This window comes from Myxocyprinus asiaticus, chromosome 28, assembly GCF_019703515.2.
Source record: "Myxocyprinus asiaticus isolate MX2 ecotype Aquarium Trade chromosome 28, UBuf_Myxa_2, whole genome shotgun sequence".
Classification (NCBI taxonomy): domain Eukaryota; kingdom Metazoa; phylum Chordata; class Actinopteri; order Cypriniformes; family Catostomidae; genus Myxocyprinus; species Myxocyprinus asiaticus.
This window is the reverse complement of record NC_059371.1, coordinates 19826830-19848656: the sequence shown is the minus strand read 5'-3', so window position 1 is coordinate 19848656 and position 21827 is coordinate 19826830. Positions and strand designations below refer to the sequence as shown.

Below are 21827 nucleotides of genomic sequence, written 5' to 3'. Positions count from 1 at the left end.
TTGCCATGTTTTGTTTTATGATTGTGCCATTCTGTTATAACCTACAGTTGAATATGAATCCCATAAGAAATAAAAGAAATGTGTTTTGCCTGCTCACTCATGTTTTCTTTAAAAATGGTACATATATTACCAATTCTCCAAGGGTATGCAAACTTCTGAGCACAACTGTATATACATATATATATATATATATATATATATATATATATATATATATATATATATCACATCCCTGATATTTGTTGAGGGTCAGGGTAGGATTGGGAGGGAGGAAAGGGAATAATGGGGGTTATAGTTGATTCTATGAAGATATGTTTTGCTTTTCTGTTTCAAATGTGTGAATCAATAAAAAGTGTTAATTGGAAATACCGCTGAGGTGGGATCTCCTCTCTCAGAAACAAGACACAATCTGGCATCCCCAGCTTCAAGAGCGATTAGACACAGGTCTCATCCCGTCAACGCTCAAAGTGTATGTGGCAACTATATCTGCATATTATGCACATGAATCCGGTGCCTCTATAGGCAAGCAATGTCAAGTGTACTGAGTCGTAAGGGAATGTCTCGGTTATGTACGTAACCTCTGTTCCCTGAGATGAAGGGAATGAGGTATTGCGAACGCTAGCCACACTACAAGACTCAGAGTTCTTGAGTTACGAGCGATGCACTCCTTGTTCTCAGTCAGAAATTCTGAGGAAATAGTATTTGTGCACCTGGTTTTATAGCGGACAGTTTCACGCCAAAACAGGCGGGGCTCATACACCATAGCCAATATTAGATTATTGGCATTATTGTAGAGAGGTTTCAACTAAGTCGTGTAAGAAGGCAATCCCCATATGCCTTTATAAACGCAATGTCTCGTTCCCTTCGTCTCGAGGGAACCGAGGTTACGTATGTAACCGAGGCATTAACATGGTAAATTTTTGCATGGGAAAGTACCAGTCTCTTTAGTTTTCACTAATGCTTCTGTCTTCCACCTATGAAAAGGTGAAAGTAATGTGCACTTAGGTAACACAGAAACAGTCAAGCCAACTTAAAAGCAATGCATCTCATCATGTCTGTGTGAAACTACGGAAGCCCTGAACTGCAAGGTGGAAAAAAAATAACAGTGGAAAAAAAAAAAAATAGTGTCTCAGTTCCTTCCTGAGCCTGTCTTAATTTTTTCTTTTCCCTTCCTAAAATGTTTTTTTCTCTATTCAAAAAAAAAAAAAAAAATTCTCTCTTCAAAAATTTTTTTTCTCTTCAAAACATTTCTCTTTAAAAAATCTCTCTTCCAAAAATTTTTTTTCTCTCTTCAAACATTTTTTTTTTTCTCTCTTCAAAAAAATGCATGCGGTACCAACCTTGGCCACCAGATGCCACTATCAGTAAACATGTAATCTTATGCTTTTAATGCTTTCTCTGTTGCTATATAGCTGAATAATACATTTATTATTTATTTAAGGGTATGCAAACCTTAAGACAAAATCAGGTTACATATGTTTGATATGGCATTCGTTGTCGTGTAACAACTGGAGTTATTTTTTTGTTTGAAATTGTTGGTCTTTCTAAAGTGTTACATGGTGGAAGCGAAGGAATGTATTGAGGAAAACGGGAAACATGGGGAAATTATTATTATGTCTGTCCTTTTGAAGTGTTAGGGGTACATCTGGTAATGTTAAGGCCGTGGGTGTCGTGACCATTTATATGTGTATGGTCGTGACATCGTGTACAAAAGAAGTCCGATTTCATTGGCTAGGCACCAACCTATAAAACGACTCCTTTGCGCCCTCCCCCTGCCCCGCCTTTCTCTCTCACCAACACTGAGTTTGCAAGTGCACAAGTTAGTTATGCATCAGATATATCGCGAAAATAGTTGCAAAAGTCAAGGCGCGAAGGTTTGAAATCGCAGTGACAGATTTGAGAAGTTGCAAGTGCCTAACTGAGGTTGTACTGCGAATGTGAATGTAAGAATAAGTGCAATTTGTAAAATATCCATGAGGTAATTAAAGATGAGTGGAATCTTTTGTAATGAAAAATACTGTAAGGTAAAAGTTGGATGTCTACTATAAGTAAAATATTTTTCAATTGTGTAAATTATAACAGAACGCTAACGTGAAATACGTTTAAAATGCAATAACGCTCACTTCTGGCCAGAGATGCTGTGATGGTTCAGCGGCCCGGCAGATGGAACCCCCCAAGCGCAGGGAGAGATAAACAACCTGCCCTCATACTCCTACTCACACACACGCTCATGATAATAAACGCCAGGGGATGAATAAATAACATTACACATAACATTCAATGAGGCCTCCCGGAGAAAAGAAACCCACAAGCATGTAAAACAAATAACCCAAAAACAAAATGTACTGCTGGCTTCCTAACCCGCTACCAGACATGGGATACAGCATTCGTAGAACACATCAACAGCGGCCACCTAAACCTGGAGTTCAAGATTACCCCGAAGTCGCAAATAACCCCTCCCAATTTACTCACGGCGTTTTCGCAATAACAGCCAGCCTACGTCCCGGCACGGCAGCTCCGGCAAAAAAATTAGCAGTACCAAACCCCCCCCCCCCCCAACAACAGAAATCATTATACTTTTATAGCTTCACGCCCATACTGCTAATACAAAACAGGTGTGTGTAGACTACTATTCTTCCCCCCGCGGAACCCGGGGAGCGATACTATAGGTGATTCCTCACCCCTCACCAATTTGTTTGGGATGATCATTTTACATCACCGTAACTGTCTAGATCATGTTTAGACAGACCAACAATATCTGGATATTTATTTGACATTCTTCATCTGGAACTCTTCACTTCTGCAGTAGACAGTGTGTTTCAAAAGCATAGACAACATGTTATATTAAAATATATTATTATAATTAAATTCCACCATGAAAGTCTCACATGACATCCCCGTTCAGTCGCGAGGATTTAATTTATAAATGATCTTTTCGTTTAGAAATTAGATTTCTTACAACAATATTAACATTACCAGATGTACCCCTAACACTTCAAAAGGACAGACATAATAATAATTTCCCCATGTTTCCCGTTTTCCTCAATACATTCCTTCGCTTCCACCATGTAACACTGAGCAAACGGCATAGATGGTTTAGGAAGACCAACAGTTTCAAACAAAAAATAACTTCAGTTGTTACACAACAACAAATGTCATATCAAACATATGTAACCTGCTTTTGTCTTGATTAAAGTTTGCATACCCTTAAATAAATAATAAATGTATTATTCAGCTATATAGCAACAGAGAAAGCATTAAAAGCATAAGATTACATGTTTACTGATAGTGGCACCTGGTGGCCAAGGTTGGTACCGCATGCATTTTTTCTTTTTTTTTTTTTTGAAGAGAGAAAAAAAAAATTTTGAAGAGAGAAAAAAAAAATTTTTTTTGAGGAGAGAAAAACATTTTTGGAAGAGAGATTTTTGAAGAGAGAAAACATTTATTTTTTTTTCACCGTTAATTTATTTTTTTTCCACCTTGCGGTTCAGGGCTTCCGTATGAGACAAAACAAAAAGGCAACAAAAACACTTGTGTTCTCCCAGCTAAAATGTGAGATTTTAGCGTGCAGCAACCAGAAGTGAACAAGCTGACCCGGAAGCTGTGCTATCTAGAGGTGCATAGAGAGAACGTCCAGGCTCTTCACTGCTTTATTAAAGCTTCTCCAGCGAGGAAAAAAGGTTTGTGCTTTTAAATCTTTTTTCCATTTGCTAACACCGAGGTATCGTTACTGCATTGTACGACAGAGAAGTGTTTGACATGCGGCGATTTATCGCCTTTGATCTACCATAGGTTGCAAAAAGCCAAATATAAACTATAAATTGCATTTTGTGAATGCATTGTACAAAATCTTTGTGCGTGCTTTCGCTATAGCGCTGTTATAAAGCAGTTAGGACTGTAGATGTTGTGAAATTACACAGCCGTGCGACAGAATTTCGCCAAAGACGTTTTTTTTTTTTTTTTTTTTTTTTTTTTTTGCACAGCATGATTGCAGGAAGTGTCGTTGTTTTTCAAGGGGGCCGGGCAAAGGTGCTATTCTTCATAAACAAACACACGTATATAACCACAAACATCTCGTAATCGATCCGTTTCTCTCTGATTAAAATTGACCGATTGTGAATTTTGGGGGTCTGCAGAATTTGACCTCCTTATGAAAATATAACAGGCTGCCATTTTTGTTTTGTTTTTTCTTTTGTCTGATTTCTTGGTTTAACTGTACAGAATGAGTTGGAGGCTTTGCGTGTCTCTCCGATCAGTGGATGTAAAGACAAAAGCATTACTCGTAATGCAGCTGCAGTAGGGGAAAGCAGAAAAGTTTTGTAACTGTTGTGTGTTGACCTAAAGAGGCTTCAGGATTTTTTTGCTATTCCGGCATGTGGTTTAACAGATCTGTTAGTCAGGGTGGGTGAGAAACAGGACCAAGAGCTGTTGTGTTGTATTTACAGAACTTGAATTTGAAAAAGCCTCCGAATTCATGATCTTGAAGAAAAAACTGGGTGTAATTTGATGTTATTTTGTGTGAATTCACCAATTCAAAAAATTTAGGTTGTGAAATTCAAGTTTTTATTATTCAAGTGGTGGATTTCAGGTCGTGAAATTTAGGTCTCAATATTCAGGTTGTTGAATACGGGTTGAAAAATTCAGGTGGCAAAATTTGAGGATGACATCCGGGAATGCAAGGAAGAGCAAACGAGTGTTGATGTAATCCATCTCTCTCTTGGACAATCGCAAAGCGATGGAAACAGCTGTGAAAACAACACTGTGAAAAAACAAAAAGGTATAATTTAGGGATACATATAATGTTTCATTAATGTGTTTTGAAGAAAAGATAAACTTAATCATAAAATTGGATCCTTCCCTTACAGCAAGTTTCATCAAGAACCTTATTTCATAATCATATGGGCAAAGGACATTTACCAGTGGAAACGAATAATCAAGCTATCTCATTTTAACTGCAAGTCTGAAAAAAGAAAATTGTAGTCGAGAAGTATTAAATAATACATATAAAAAGAAAAAGATTATATATATATATATATATATATATATATATATATATATATATATATATATATATATTATCTCTGCCTTCAGAGAATAACAGTGTGTTACATCCTACATCCAAGGTAATATGAATCGGGTAGATATCTACCTCATGTTGTTACTGTAAATAAGTGAAATAATACAGACCTATGGCTGACTGAAACAACAGTCGCCTTTACCCATTTTGTAAATGTGTTGCATGTCTTGGCTGTTTGATAATATTTATTATATTTATTATAATTATATTTCACTTTCTTTTGCACATTTTTACTAGTGTTGAATGAAAATATAATGAATTTTGAATGTACAACACACATTCTGTTCCTAATTGTTTACATCAGTCTGGATTGCTTGAGTTAGCATGCCATCTCGCTTTTTAATATTTTTATCAAAATTATGGTCAGTCTAACCTCATATGTAGATTTGTAGACTACTAATGATTTGTCAATGTTTTATTTATTATGAACCGCGGCAGACCACGTTACCTTCATGATAATACAAATCTGGGCTCCATATATACTTTAGAGAAGTGTTCTGTAATATGTGCATTTGCATTGTACCCCTTACTGTAATTAGACAGCAGTATTTCGTTAGAGTTTCTTTTGTTTTGCATGCAATGCATGCGTGAAAGATCAAAAGAGATCATTACAAGAGTCATTTAACCTTAATGGTGCAGTATGTAAGATTCAGAAACCTGTGTTATTAATGACACCTGTGGCCGTTAAGTGAACTGCAGCAGCTACCTGTTGCTCGTGCTTGTGCACACACTCCATAGGGACGCGAGCGAGCATCGACCAAAACAATGACATAACGTACAAAGAGACTGAACGTGATCCACCGGCATCATGCTGATGAGATGTTGTAGCATAATTAAAATTACACAGTTATGATTATTTTACTACAAACTTTGAGACTAAACTAAAACTACTTATCAGCTAACATAGCATACTGATACACACATACAGCTACATACTACCAAACTATACCAGACAGTTTACTGTTGCACTATTGTATGTTTTGTATGTGATATGTTGTACTACGAATAAGAAACCAGCATATTTGCTTAAATGTATCCTGTATACCTGACTTTTATTATAAAGAGAAGATCGCTGAAATTATTTTAAAGTTACGAAGCAAGGTATCTTGCAATTCGTCAGCGTTAACAGGCAAGATCAAGTTAGCTAAAATTACACAGATCAATCCTTATGGCACTATATTTCACGTGCTTTGCAGTTATGTAAGCTTACCTGTCCAATAATAAGAACGCCAATTCAGGGTTGGTTTTGATCCCCAAAACCGAACGAAGGTCCCTCCAGGAATCAAATGCCCTGCCGATGTTCACTCTAGTTTTCGCTCGACCACGATCACGTTCCTGCTTCGCCAGACGGGATTCAGTAAGTAAATGGTTTTTTTTTTGTTTTGTTTTTTGGCTTACTCTGAGTTTGTGTAGGAGTCTGTGTTGTTCTGGGAGCCGGCCGTTTGCTGGATTCCATCTCTAAGATAATGTTACCTAGTGTTGCAGTTTGTTGTCGCTGTTGAATAGTGAAAGAGAAGCTATTATTGTCTGATGCAAGGCTCTCGGGAGCGTGCATAAACTTAACATCCTTTGGATTTTCCCGGCAAAAGCGACCTGCTCCCTTTGCATAAAAATCAGTCTACAGGCTTTAATAGGCAACCTAGGAAGTCCGGGAAGGGCTCATTTTTAAGTTGCGTTACAATCCGTTCACACATTGGCAAAAAAAGGGCAAATATTACATGAAAATTGTTACATATTGCACCTTTAAATGTCAGTCTTTTTCTTTACTCACATTTTCTTTTAAGTATTAACACACACACACACACACACAAAATATATTAATAATAATACAGAGGCCTATAAAGTATTCTTTGTCATTTCCTGTAGCTATTATTAATCAGGTATTATTATATTAATTTCCTATACACTCATTTTGTGCATATACCAATAAATAAATTAATAAAATAATTAACGGTAATGCTTGAGCATATTGACCTGTTACATGTGACATCACTGTATGATCACGCTGCCTTTGTGACCAAAATTCCATTTACTTTCAGACAGTGTGCTGCACGGATGCGACAAAAGTCAGCAAAAGTTTTGTTTCTATTTATAAATCTTGAAAAAGTGGTACTGCTGTTTACTTATCAGAGCCATCATTTTATTTTTCTTTCATTAAAGTTTTATCTTTCAGGTGACATGGCTTCATTTCACCCAAGTCAAGCAGCAATGAAGGGGGAGAACAGAGATATAACACTTATATGTTTCTTCTTTATTTAGACATTTCAGTTATCTGTGTATCAAATATAGTATATATGTTCATATGTTCATTCATGTATATAAGTTCATAACAGCCAGACTATGGTATGTCATGATTGTAACACATTGTAATAATAATAAAAGCACTATATTGTCAATTTACAGTACATTTTTTATGTGTATATACTAATGTTGGTCAATAAACAACACATAAGATTATGAAGCACAGACTTTATTCACCGCCAAACTACAATGTAAACATTAGTCACAAACACGTGTGTTCTTCATGAGTTAAAAGCAGCTCTTACATTCATACGGACGTGATCATCACAGATGTTTTGTAATTAATCAGACCACAAAACAACACAAAAACATTTTAAACTTCTGAATGAGAGATGTTTAAGTGATGTACCGCTGAGATTGGCTGGTGTTATGGATCAACTGGGGATCGTGTTATCTGGACATGTATGCATGCACATGAATAATTTGAATGGCCTTTTCATCAGATTCGTTCAATATGAATTGCCAAGGAGCAAAGAAAAGACGTTTTGCACATAATTAAAAATTTAGGCTATATTTATTTACTGCTATATATGTATAATATACTGTATATATTCATTAATTCATTTAAAATGACTTCTGAGCTGTTTCCATCGCTTTGCGATTGTCCAAGAGAGAGAAAGATTACATCGACGCTCGTTTGCTCTTCCTTGCATTCCCGGATGTCATCCTCGAATTTTGCCACATTCATTTTTCAACCCATATTCAACAACCTGAATATAGAGACCTGAATTTCATGACCTGAAATCCACCACTTGAATAATAAAATCTTGAATTTCACAACCTGATTTATTTATTTTTTTGGTGAATTCACACAAAATATTTTCAAATATTTAAAATTAACAGCAAATATTTTTGATGACATCAAATTACACTCAGTCTTTTTCAAGATCATGAATTCGGAGGCTTTTTCAAATTCTGGTGATATAAAAATGACGCCATAGGAATCCTCCTCCAAGGACACTGGGTGGAATATACTGGCGAAGGTAAACAAATGCAAACAAAGGTAAACAAAATGTTAGACCTCTTACAGAACCACAAAATAATCAACATCCAATGACAGAACAACAACAATGATCCAAAATCGGACATGGCACACTAGAGGATTTAAATAAGCAGGGAAACAAACAAGCGGTTGGTGCCGCTCACAGCTGACAGTTGTCATGATCAGTGTTCCCATGGAAACAGTCAGGGTTACCATGGGAATGCTGATTCCGCATGCCAGCAGCACCTGAAACACATAAGGACAAAACGTAAACACACTCAGGGCGGAGGCAACACAAGACTGTGCAATGGCCGCTGGGCAGGAGGCAGAGAACTGGGCGGCAACTGCTGGACAGGGTTCAAGGGGGAGCGGCTCAGACGTTAATTATTAACCCACAAATGCTGGTTGGCTAAGAGAGGTTTATGAGTTGAACTCTGCAGTTTCATGATACATTTTCTGGCTGTGGTCAGAATAAGGTGTCCTAAATATTGATGTTTACTCAACTTGTTTGTTGGACTGGAGTCAGATTTGACTCACAGTTGTGAGGGCTTATTGCTTAATATTAGAATTCTTGACACTTCACTTGAGCTGATGATGACTCGAATGATATGTTAACAGATTAAAAAAAATATCACCATATCAACCATAGTTTCTGCCAAAATGTCAGTTACAACTGTTATTATTAATGCATTAAAACTGTTGTAACTTGATACTTGCCACCACTGTCTTAAAAAAGGGGGAAAAAGAAATTTAACGTAACAATTTACAATAAGGTTGTATTTGTTAACATTAATGCTTTAGTTAATTATTATCACACGAGCAGTAGTGCTGTTCAAGAAACTAGTAAAGAATAATAAATAATGTACTTTTAAGGCAAACATGGGCCAGTTAGTTTGTGCACTTTTTCTCTGCAAGTGAAAATAGTTCCAAAAGAAGCCATAGCATCATGTAGAACTCCGTTATCTGCACCGCCCAATTCTCTGTTTTGATTTAGCAGTGTTTTGTTTGTAAACAAATCTTTTTGAATGTTTTTTTTACAAATCTTTTAAGACGTGAACAAATCGCTCTCATTCACTTCCATTGTTTCCATAGTGAATGATTCCGTGTTTTGTATGAATCAGTTGAGTCAGTGATTAAATGAATCACTCATAACATAAATGAAGCTCATTTGTCGCCACCTACTGGCGTAAATAAGCAATCTCCAGAAATGATTGCTGAATTAAAGGTGCACTTAGTAACTTTTTGTTCATGTCCTCTTGGACTCGGACAGTGACAGCTAGTGGTGTGGGTGCAACATCATTCAAAATCAATAGTTTTCAGTTATAGATGTCATTGTAGAAATTCACTGTTCACAATCAGCCATGATTCATTTAATCCAAGAGTGAAAGTGACCAATAACAAGACGGTTACTGACATTTAAGCGAGTAGTGTTCAACTGGTCATGTGATTCTAAAATGGCAGCCCCCATGAGGGCGCCCCTGCCCCATGTAGAATAAAACAGCTTTTATAAGGTTATTGATATGACTGGAGTCCTCATCTCATGTAAGAGGTCATGATTTTATACATATGTTTAAAAATTACAATTCATTTCTTTAGGAATAAAATGTTTTTAATGGGGGAAAAATACTGAATGCACCTTTAAACAGTGAATGAAGTAAAAATGAATGATGAATCAAAATCCCCACCACCATTGTCAAGCCACAAACATGGAGAAGCAGAGTGATACAAACAGTAAAGTGTCCCAGTGCTGTTATATTGAATATCAAATTTGAGGACCGGAACTAACTGTTGGATAACATGAACTTACAATGAACCATTGTAATATATATATATATATAAAAAAAACATTAATCAAGATTAATAATGGTGTAAAAAAGTGTTCATTGTTAGTTCATATTACTTTATGGATTTGCTTATGTTAACGAATAGATCCTTTTAATAAAGTGTTACCTATTAAACAAAATGACAGTGATTCTGAAAGTTTTAACACTGTGTGAAGGAGACCCTATATTTATTATAGTTTTACAGAAGTAACTATAACTTTAACTGTACTGTTATTTTTGCAGCAACTACAGCTATATTGGAAATAATAATAATAATTAAGTTGCCTTTTCTGCTTGGAGCACTGTACAGTAATTTGGAAACGCATTAAATGTGGAGGGGAGAAAAAAACATGATTAGTAGGCCTAAATGATGTCATTTAAATCAACTCATTTGTCATCCTGTGTGCATTTAAACCACAAACCCAGTAAAAAAAAATCCCCACATTTATTTAAAGATTGATGGTTGTATGGTATATTCCAAATTCCTCCTATTCATGGTGTATTTATTGGCACTAATAAAACTGTGACTGTCAAAAAGCCAATAAGAATTTCAAGTAGGCTTGAGAGGTTTTTATTGGAATGATTTACATTCCTGCATGGATATTGTATTACAAGCCTCACTAGTGTGGATATCTGTAGTTAAATTCCAAGTACTAGTGATGCAAACCAAAATAAACATGATTTATTTTGCTACCTGAAGAGAAGTTTTGTTATAACTAAATACATGTATGTGTTTTTAACTAGAGTTATTAAATATGTGGTGGGATTTGACACTTACTCTCTTTTTATTGTAAGGATGGCAGAGCCTCGATTCAATAATCCATATTTCTGGCCACCACCCCCCTCTATGCCTTCTCAAGTGAGTATTGCCTGAACTAGGGATCTTCAGTGGGGGAAATATATATGGAATGGTCACTTTGACAAATAACCAGTTTGAAAATGGCTGTTTTCGTTAAACATTTCACTATAAATTAATTTAATTCACCAAAAAATAAATCAAAAAATAAACACACACAAATCGCACACCGAAACCTTAAAAGTTTCACCCAAACTTCCCCCATGTTCTCCTCACTTGGTAGAGTGTCTCAAATCACATGATGTGTCCATATCCTCCAACATAACAAATTACTTTTACAGCTTGATAACCTGATGCTTATCGACAAGATCAAAGAGCAGCTGATGGCGGAAAAGATCAGACCTCCGCATTTGCCACCCACCACTGTCCCCTCTCAGCAGACTCTGCTGCTGGCCTCAGCGCCATCAGATGGCGGGCAACATGTGATGTCCATCCCCAAAATGCAGCAGGTGCCGGGTCTTCAGGCTCACAACTCCTCTCAGCCTGACATCGCCTTGCATGCTCGCCCAGCATCCAGCACCATTTCAGGTATGAAACATTCAACACGAAATCAAAATTGACCCTATTTACTTTATTAACATATAGTTTACATGCAAATGTTATTCCACATTTTTGTTATTGTCGTAATCATTAATCAAAATGAATAACTTATTCTTCTTCTGCAGCAAATTTTCTTTTCCGTTGACGTAACCTAGGCTGCACAGGCTATTGGATAATGTTAACCAATGACCAAATAGCTGTTCAGGCATTGTTTTAGCAAACTTGCATTCAGGTTTGGCTACATTCTGAGATGGAATGTCCATATGCCCATATTATGTTCTAATTAAGTCTTGCCCTGCCTTTTTTTCTCATTGAAAATCCTGTTTTACTCGGAAATACGTAACATTACAGAAGTAAAATGGGTTACAAACAGGGTTTCATGTTGACTTAAGACCAAGTTTAATGTCAAAGGGATTTGCATGTAATGCTTCACTGTAATGTATTGTACATTTTATTATATTAATGTATATATGGGTGTTTCTTCATCTTGGGCTACTCTTATGTCCCAGTGTTTCAGATTTAAACTTTTTTCTTTTTGTTATATGAAGGGCACATTAAAACTGACTTGGAATATTTTTTTAACCAGGCCTTCATCATTTATTTTTGGTTCTTTTCAAAAGCCTTTTATGTACACATTTTCCTGTTTAAGCCTTGCCCCCAAAAAATTAAGGTTGCCGTGCATTTGTGACTTCATACCCACCACACCAAATGATTTTGGCCTGTTAAAATTGTAGCAAAAGTTTATGTACTTGTTAACTAAGTTGACAAAAGTTTCCATTTAAAGAATGCTTGAAATGAAATACGAGACAAGAGATAATTGAAGAAAACAAAGAAAATTCTACGAATATATCCTTACACAGAATATTTTATGGCCGTCATGTCCAATCAAGCTGTAATTCGGGCGAAGTCTGCAAAAAGTATGAAAACATTGTTTAATTGTGGGTATTTAGGATATTAAAAATGTTAGCTATGAAATTAGCCTTACAAGTCAAATGAGTCTTCCTTTTTTCTTTTTTCTTTTTTTTTTTTTTTTTTTTACATTAAAAATTTAATTTCCCCTAATTTCCTCCACAGATTATTAAATTAAATAAATCTCTTGTAATGCATGTATGTACACTGCTGGACATTGTTTAGGGATGCACAATATATCCGTAGTCGATATACAGTGTATTATTGGCCGATTACCGGGAAAATCTAAATATTTTTATCACACCAATAATGGAATTGCCGCCTATAATTTGTTATGGTTTATTTACTTGCGACTGAAATTTTCTGACTGCCTGTGGCGTCTTTCTTTCAGGCAGAGACTCGTGCAGTCTCAAGTGACAGTGTGCGTGCGCATACACAGCATGTCTGTGTGAGTGAGAGCCAAGCTTATGTTGCTCTGTGAGGATTATTTCAACATCTCTGCACCTTGTTACGTTGTTTTGGGGCTGGTTTTAGTCATCTGCTGTAACTAACAATTGCATTTCCCATATTCTGTTTGTTTCATGAGGCAAAAAATTAAACATGGCAAAAACATCTATCATTTTCGCTTATTACTTCATGAAACATAAATAGAATTTGGGAAATAGCACATTGTTACTTACATCGCAGCATTGTTATTAAAACAAGTCCAAGTACAATCTAAAACGGCACATTTAATAAATTATACAGTGGAACTGTTACAGATGAGCACTGCAGCAAGCATCTGTGAATGAGACGCACATAAGCACAAGCACGCAAATTCATAAAACACACACAAACCGCTGCCGCCACTAATAATACACCATGTATACAGAGATTAGGGTTTGTTTTGTGCGTTTTGTTGTTAAATATTCATTACATGCAGTTTATCGCATATCACCAGAAACACCTATATAAATGGGCACCATAATTTATGCAAGTGCATTATTATTTATTTCTCATTTAAATCAGCATACATCTGTAATATAGGCACATTTATGGTTCATGTTACATTTGTCAAACCTTAAATAGCAGTCCAAATTCCAAGCTTTTAAATGACACCTATTTTAAAATGAGAAGATTTTAATGAATTAGCAAGCAATTCCAGGTTGAAGGATGAAAAATGAAAACCTTAATATATATATATATATATATATATATATATATATATATATATATATATATATATATATATATATATATATAAGTTATCGGTATTGGCCACAGTGAGCTGTGAGTTATCTGTATCTGCCCAGAAATTCCATATCAGTTCATCCCTAACATTGTTAGTAGACAGTTTAAAAAAATAGAAGAAACACCCATATACATGTGTATGTAATGCTAAAGTGCTTTACTGACTGTAGTGACATGTATGTATGTTCAGAGCTGAACATAGATGACAAGTCTACAGTGAAGGCAAAGGGATTATGGGAAGACTGGCATATGCGACAAGCAGTGGACCAAGCCAACAGAGTGAACCATCGCTCAGGTAGAAGACAAACACAGATGTGATATTTAGTTTCCATGTCCAATAGATAAATTGTATTAACCTTCTTGTACTTTCAAATTTTTTTCAAAAACAGGTCTTATGCTGTCATCCCGCACAGACAGCCACAACACCTCTGAAGCGATAACGCCCACCACCCCAACATCCAGCAGTCAGAATCGCTTGGGTGGAGCACCTTCCTTAAACACAATTTCTGGCCTGGCCAGTGGTCCTGGTATGGAGCAGCTTAAAAGTGGAGGCTTGGTGGGGATGCTGGGACCTCAGCCTAAAGCTCCACGAGGCCGCAAGAAGATTAAAGCAGAAAACAACACGGGCCCCCTTCTGGTGCTGCCCTACCCCCTTCTGGCCTCAGGCCCTGACCAGGCAGTTACCATCGCCAAAGAGGGAAAAACATACAGGTCTGAACTCACTGGTATTAATGAATTTGATTATTTATGACCTTTATTACACCATAAAACTCTGACTGATTTCAAACCGTTTTTTCGAACAAGTCTTCCTTTTATTAGCCAAACAGATAGTCCTGTCCGAAACTCACACCATTGGTTGTTCCATTGGGCACGTTTACATTCACGTTCTTTCACTGATTATTTCAAATCACATGTAAACACAGTTTTATTGCTTTGTCATATTTTTTGAATAAGCTGATTTTTAGGAGTAATCAGCGTATTGGTATGCATGTAAACGGGCAAGTGTACCTGTGTCGGGCTGGTCGGGCTGCTCAAACAAACAGCAATGTTTTCATGAGTTTTTTTTCCAAGGAAAATGCACTATTTTGGAGAAATTAAGCTATAAATTAGTGTTGTCAAAACTACCGGTTCTTCGGTACCAAGTCGGTTCTAAAATAAAAATATGTTTCTGTAGTACCGAGCACCAACTTAATTCGTACCCGTACGCTGTTTGACTGACACACGACTTTTCAAATGCTCACATGCTTATTGAACGCATGCTCTGTTAATCCTTTTACATTGAAATGGACAATTAATCAAATTAAAATTGTGATACGTCCTAGTGTTGTTTATTAAACTGCTAAAGCCTGCAATCTATGTCTGCATTCGAGCTGCAAGCTTTAAATTAATGTGTGAAGCTGACTGCTGATACACTGGAAACTCCACAGACACTGAGAATCATTTGCGTTGTATCAGATGACAAAGCAGAGCACTCGTCCATTGTGAAGCGCACAGCACATGCAGACTATATATTTATATAATTAAATCACAGCATTTGAGCTTTGATGATCACACTGGGCCATGTAGCGAACTGTTTATCCATCAGAAGAACTGAAGCTTCTGTCAAAACCATGCATCAAAATAAAAGCATGATTCAAAATAAAAGCATGATTCAAAATAAAAGCTAGGCTCCTGAAATTGAAGAAATTGCAAAGAAACTGTAAAGTGAAATGTAATATTCCCTGTAGTAATAGTAATAATAATAAATACTGATTAATAAATAATAATAATAAATAAGCAATACATCACAAGCAAGAGTGCACTTATACTGAATAAAAGTTTGATAAAAAGAAATGCAATGGTATGTTGAAAGTAATTGTTCTATTTTTCACTTGTTAAAAGTTAAGTTATAAGAATTAATTTGATTGGACACCATTTTGATGATGAAATAAAATTAAACTTTAAAACATGGAGTTCTGGAAAATTATTTAAAAAAACAATGAAAAAAGGATTTGGAGGAAAAAATAAAACAGATTTCAGTAGGGCCCTACTTAAAAACACTAAAGCAATGCATACTAAATTGAGAAACACTTGAAGGAAACATGCATTTCTTTTTTTTTTTTTCATTTATTATTTACACAAATTTAACTTTAAATTGACAAAATGAGTGCGTTCAATAGCACATTACCATATTAGCATATTTTTTGCTGTGGTATCGAGAACCATGAAATTTCACTGATATCGGTACCAACTACTGAAATTTTAAATACAAATAATTTACTTATTGTTGTCTCTGAAAATTAAACTGGGATAGGAGAAAGTATTTAAATAAAAAAAAAAACTTATATTACACACTTCACCTTTAATTGCGATAATTAAATAAGACCTTTCTTTTTTGTGCTTTAACACTCTTGTAGTGTTTGGGTCAATTTTGACCCAAATCCATTTTGTTTCTTAAAAATTTAATCTTTTGAGGGTTGTGACATGAGGGTTGGTGACTTTTCCTAAGTTTGCCATCCTAACACACATTTTTTTTGCAGTGGATCCAATGAGTTTTGGCCACATGACAAAAAAAGTCACACACGTAGTGTTCACGGGTCAAATTTGACCCACATAGGAAATGAATGGGCGAGGCCAAAAAACAGAGCAATTTTTTGTGGAATTTGTCTGTCAAATCAATAAATCAGACACAATGCTGAAAACACACGGACAGTAATGAAGGGGTGACACCACAGTACATCCACAATAGAGACACACTGCTTGCACACACACACACAAACACACAGAGGTATGAACAGGTGGGGCTAAGACAAGATACAATTACAAAAATATACATTACCATTTTTTATTAAGTTTGTCAAATGAAATAAATAAATCAGCCACAATGCAGACCACACACACACACAGAAATGAACAGGTGACATTACAGTACATCCACAATACAGAACACACCACTCGAACACACACACACACACATATGTTGGTACTCCTATCATTATGAGGACTCTCCATAGACATAATGATTTTTATACTGTACAAACTATTTATTCTGTACAAACTATTAAATTGTTTAGTATGGTTTTTTTTAAGCTGTTTGAATAACGGGGACACTAGGGATGTCATCATAAACCACCTTTATAGCATAATACCCTCGTAAACCACCAAAACACACACACAGAAATGAGTGGGTGAGAATAACACAAGGCACACATGCACTCTCTCTCTCTCTCTCTCTCTCTCTCTCTCTCTCTCTCTCACACACACACACATTCTCATACTGTATCAAGTATGAACTTGAAAAAGTTTAGGTCTTCACTGAATTGAAAATAACATAAAATGTGCTTATTTTATATGAAAATGGATGGTGTAAGTTAGTAATTTAGAGGTAAATAGGCCTAAATACCATAAAATCCCCCCCAAAATACATAAATGTAGTGTTTTACCTTACTGATGATGAACACTACTCAAGGGTTAAGAGCAGAATGTGGAATGAGGATGATGTTTATAAAGTAATTCCGTTTTTGCTTTTTATGCAGGTGTAAAGTGTGTCCGCTTACTTTCTTCAACAAGTCAGAGATGCAGATTCATTCCAAGTCCCACACGGAGGCCAAACCCCATATGTGCCCTCACTGTTCCAAGTCCTTTGCCAATGCCTCGTACCTAGCACAGCACTTACGTATTCACTTAGGCATCAAGCCTTACCACTGCTCCTATTGTGAGAACTCCTTCCGCCAGTTATCACACCTCCAACAGCATACCAGGTAAGGAGAACTCAAGAGTATGCAGAAAACCCTCTAGTGTATGTCCAATTGAAAACTATAGGACCATTTTAAAGTTGTAATGTTAATTTACTGTATATGTTATTGTTTTTAAGGATTCATACTGGTGACAGACCATATAAATGTGCCCATCCTGGATGTGAAAAGGCATTCACACAACTCTCAAACCTACAGGTGAGGACAGCATTAGGATAGCTAGGGAATGAATATACTGGGCGGTAGATGTCCATAGGTAATGTAATGAACTAAACTTGTGGTTACTCTGCTAAGACACCTGTGTGAACTGACTTCATACATCCACTAAAAATATATTTTGTTTTCTAATGATATTTTGTTGTCTAATGCAAGGACATTCAGACATTTTTAAGTTTGGCTTAAGTGTCCAAATACTTTTTGGGGGCCACTGTATACAGTATAGCAGCCAGTATGTTTTATATCCAATTATGTGTTTGATTCTTCACAAGTGCTAAGCTTTCTACTCCTCCATTCCTTTTCTTGTTCAGTCTCACCAGAGGCAACATAACAAAGACAAGCCATATAAATGTCCAAACTGCTATCGGGCTTACATGGACTCAGCCTCCTTACAGATCCATCTCTCTGCACATGCCATCAAAAACGCTAAATCTTACTGTTGCAGCATGTGCGGTCGCGCATACACCTCAGTGAGTACAGACCACATTCGAGACACATATCAGAAACTGTTCCCTTGTCTTAAAGGCACAGTTCACCCAAAAATGACAGTTCTGTCATCATTTACTCACCCTAATGTTGTTCCAAATCCATATGATTTTCTTTCTTCTGTGGAACACAAAAGGAAATGTTAGGCAGAATGTCAGCTAGGCAGAATGTCAGCCACAGTCACCATTCATGTAGATCTGTGTCTTTTTTGCAATACATTGAAGTGAATGGTGACTGAGGCTAAAGGCCAAAGTATACTGGGGTTGTCCATGTTGCTGATCGCTCCACGCACAGTATGCGTGACGCAGATTTTGTCATTGGCACAGTCTGCGCAAGACTCGTCCTCGTTTGTGTGCATCGTCAGCGCATGCGCCTTCCATTGACTGTACTAAAAGAGTATCACAAAGCAGTCATAGTCCGCATAAGTCAAACGCGCTCATATACGCTCACGGTCAAAAAAGTATACTTTGAAAGGCAACACGGTGACCGATCCAATATATACTCAGGCCTTAACATAGTAAGTCAAATGGGTTGAGTAAAATTATGACATCATTTTCATTTTAGGTGAACTATCCCTGCCTGGTGCTATTACGTTTCAAACACATATTATAACACTATCATGTTTCCTGTCTTGTTTTTCAGGAGACATACCTTATGAAGCACATGTCCAAACACACCGTGGTTGAACATCTTGTCAGTCACCATTCCCCACAGAGAACAGAATCTCCGAGCATCCCTATACGTATTTCACTTATTTGAGCTTCCTCCTGCTTGTTTTTCTTCCATTTAAAAGGTATTTTGTGCACCGTGCTGGTCTTCCATTGAAAATAAAGGAAGAAAGTTGGTGCCCAGCTCCGTAGACCTTGGAGGACATTCGAGTCTGTCATTGTCTTTGCCCCTTTAGCTGTTTAGTGAAACTAAGCATTCAGGCCACAGACTTGGCAACTGCTGTCTGAATTGAATTGTCCATGGCAACAAGAACAGACAGCAGTCTAAGGATTTGACTGAGTATTTCAAAACAGGAGCTTCATTTTGATCATTTTAATATTTTGTTTCAAAGGTGTGTAAGGGAGACTTCCAAAAATAACCTTAAAGCACTTTTTCCGCCTCGTTGTTTTGTCTCAAAGTAGAATGAATCTTCTCAGAATGGGGGCAAATTTCTCGCTTTTGGCAGCTATGAGATTTCTACCTTTGTTTTAGAAAGTAAGATGGCTGTTTGTTGGTTTCTGTCTTCACTTTGCCTCCTTGTCATTTTTATTATTATTTTTTTTTTTACAGGGTAGTGCGTTTTATTTTTCTGTGGATGTGACACTTCTTCCCCTTTAAGCTTCTTTTATGAGGAATATGAGGTCATAGTTGAAAATTTAAAGGATTGTTACATTCTTGTGTGCCACGATGTGGCATCTGTTATTTGGAAAGGTCAATTTTCAAACTGAACTTGTGGCTAGGATTTAAAAGTGTCAATAAGACTCACTCTCTAAAATATGTAGTTGTGTTAATTACATCATATTTGTTTTACTTAAGTTTTTTGTGGCAAGGCCTTTATTGTGCAATGCCATGGAAATCTAGATTATGCCTCCCTTCCAATCACAGTATTAGAGGAAAAAGTGTCCTTTTTGTCATTGATTTATTTAAATGGCATGGCAACGGCAATCATTGCAGCATGACAATGCCCATTGAATGTGGTTATGTCATGACGTAGCAGAAGAAGTGTTACATGGGATAAGTGTCATTGAATCATACATGTTCAGAGTGTAACATGTGCCCTCTAAAGTCTACCAAGTGTTAATTACAACTATTCCTCCCCTGAGATGAGCAATGCAAAAGCACCTTGAGACCATTAACTCACACCTTTGGATAGCTAAAAGTGTACATGGGTTTTTTAAGATTATGACCAAATAGCACTTGCCTTATTTGTGGTTGAATTGTTTTAACTTGTAGGGTTAGAAAACATAGAATTTGTAACACCAAAACAGGTGTGTTTGAAGAACAGAATAAAGTGGAGCCTAATCTTAAAATGTCACAATCAAAAAATGTGTAAATTTAGTCACATTTGAATGTAGTCAAGTTCTTTTCCAACAGTGTATTTTCTGTTTCAGCTCATCCAAAAGAATTAATTCTGTAAATCCAGTATGCTTAACAGCTGTTTTGTTTATACATGTTATAACGAGCATAATCAGCACATAAGCTGATTAATCAGATTTTTTTAAATAATGGACAGCAATTCAAAATGCTCCCTGAATCGAAGCACATGGTCTATTGAAATGTCATCATACACGCAATGTGATCATTGCAGTTGATTTGTTTTATGTGGTCAACAGGCCACAACACTGTTGCTCTAGAACATTAATTTACTTTTGTGTTCATGTATACCAGTCATTTGTTAAGCTTATTGTGATCTATTCATGTATACATAAGAACTTTTTTGTTTTTGTTTGCAAAGGACCAATTGTTCCTCTCAAATATTCTCAAAATCCCTAAAATATATATAACTTCCGATTTTATTTATATATGTTGGTAATTTATTCCATAATAAATGGTTTACCTGGTCAAACAGGATTTTTTGTTTTGTTTTTAAGTTAACGTGGAAATGGAAATGTAATCAGTATCACAATTTTAGATAACAGCAAGTTGATGAGGATCTATTTCTTGGTGTTTTTTTTAAAGAGGACTACAAAACCTCAGCTCTTGTCTGTTACTGCAAGGTTGCCAGGAATAGATTATTGTATTACAGTATAATCAACTCAAGTTCTCCCTAAATCAATAAGACGTGTACATTTACTATAAAATATTCCTGTATTCATTAATAGTGCAAAGGTTTTAGAAACTGTACTGTGTTCATTTTTGTATCAGTATATTTCAACGTATTAAAATAATGTTTTCTGTAAGTACTGATCATTGTTTTTATAGACATCCTTGTCAATTTAATGTCTACGCCTTAATTTTGATCATCATTGAAAGAGGTTTCTTTCTCTTTTTTCCCCTCAATGTCAGTGTTTTTCAGTATTCAGTTTTCTTAAGCCTTTTTTCCACATGGAACCCAGTAATCTTTATTAATTAACTTTGAACATGTATTACGTAAAACATTGTTAAATATGTCCTGAAATAATTCAAGTTTTCCTTTATCTTGCTTTGTCGTTCCATATAAAGTTTTTGTTTAATAAGCACAGACAAGACTGATAGATGAATTAAGAAAATATCAATGTCAAGAACACTTTGTATCTCTATCTTTTTCATTAAATTCAGACTGTTACACCTGAGCCTGTTTTTTCTTTTTTGTTGTTGTTGTTGTTGTTATTGTTTTGTTTTTAAGAATGAGTCAAATGATCTGTTGGTGATTCTGTTAACATTGTAGGCATGCAGTTTTTGACACACTGATGATAGAAACACATATGTAGAGTTGTCATGGACATGCTAGCGAGTGAACCCAAGGAATCAAAATAAGTTCAGACTATCATGTGACACTTTTAAATACAAACTTCAGGGCGTCATTAAAGGCAAAGCAGGATTCTGTTATCTAGTAATGTATACAATGTATCTTCGGAACTAGCAACTGTGTGATTGCTATATTTTGCAGAACTAGAATAAAGTGGCGTCTCTTACATACAAAACACCATACTGCATTGCAGGCCAGACTCTGCACAAAACAGCATAAAAACATCAAATATTAAGG

The 21827-nt window shown here is 36.1% G+C and overlaps 1 protein-coding gene across 2 annotated transcripts; it reads left to right on the top strand.

The window, feature by feature from the left end:
• The first annotated feature begins 3461 nt into the window (after positions 1 to 3461).
• Positions 3462 to 21407, top strand: LOC127419068 (zinc finger protein 362-like). 2 transcript variants are annotated; one of them, XM_051660147.1, is made up of 9 exons: positions 3505 to 3680; positions 10979 to 11042; positions 11321 to 11567; positions 13909 to 14013; positions 14108 to 14429; positions 17234 to 17458; positions 17572 to 17650; positions 17980 to 18138; positions 18797 to 21407. In XM_051660147.1, the coding sequence occupies exons 2-9, from the start codon at positions 10980 to 10982 to the stop codon at positions 18911 to 18913; spliced, it is 1317 nt and encodes a 438-aa protein (XP_051516107.1). In that variant the 5' UTR covers positions 3505 to 3680; position 10979; the 3' UTR covers positions 18914 to 21407. The 2 variants fall into 2 exon arrangements, with proteins under 2 accessions (XP_051516108.1, XP_051516107.1); XM_051660148.1 differs by lacking the exon at positions 17980 to 18138 and having other exon boundaries at positions 3462 to 3680.
• Positions 21408 to 21827: the final 420 nt, after the last annotated feature.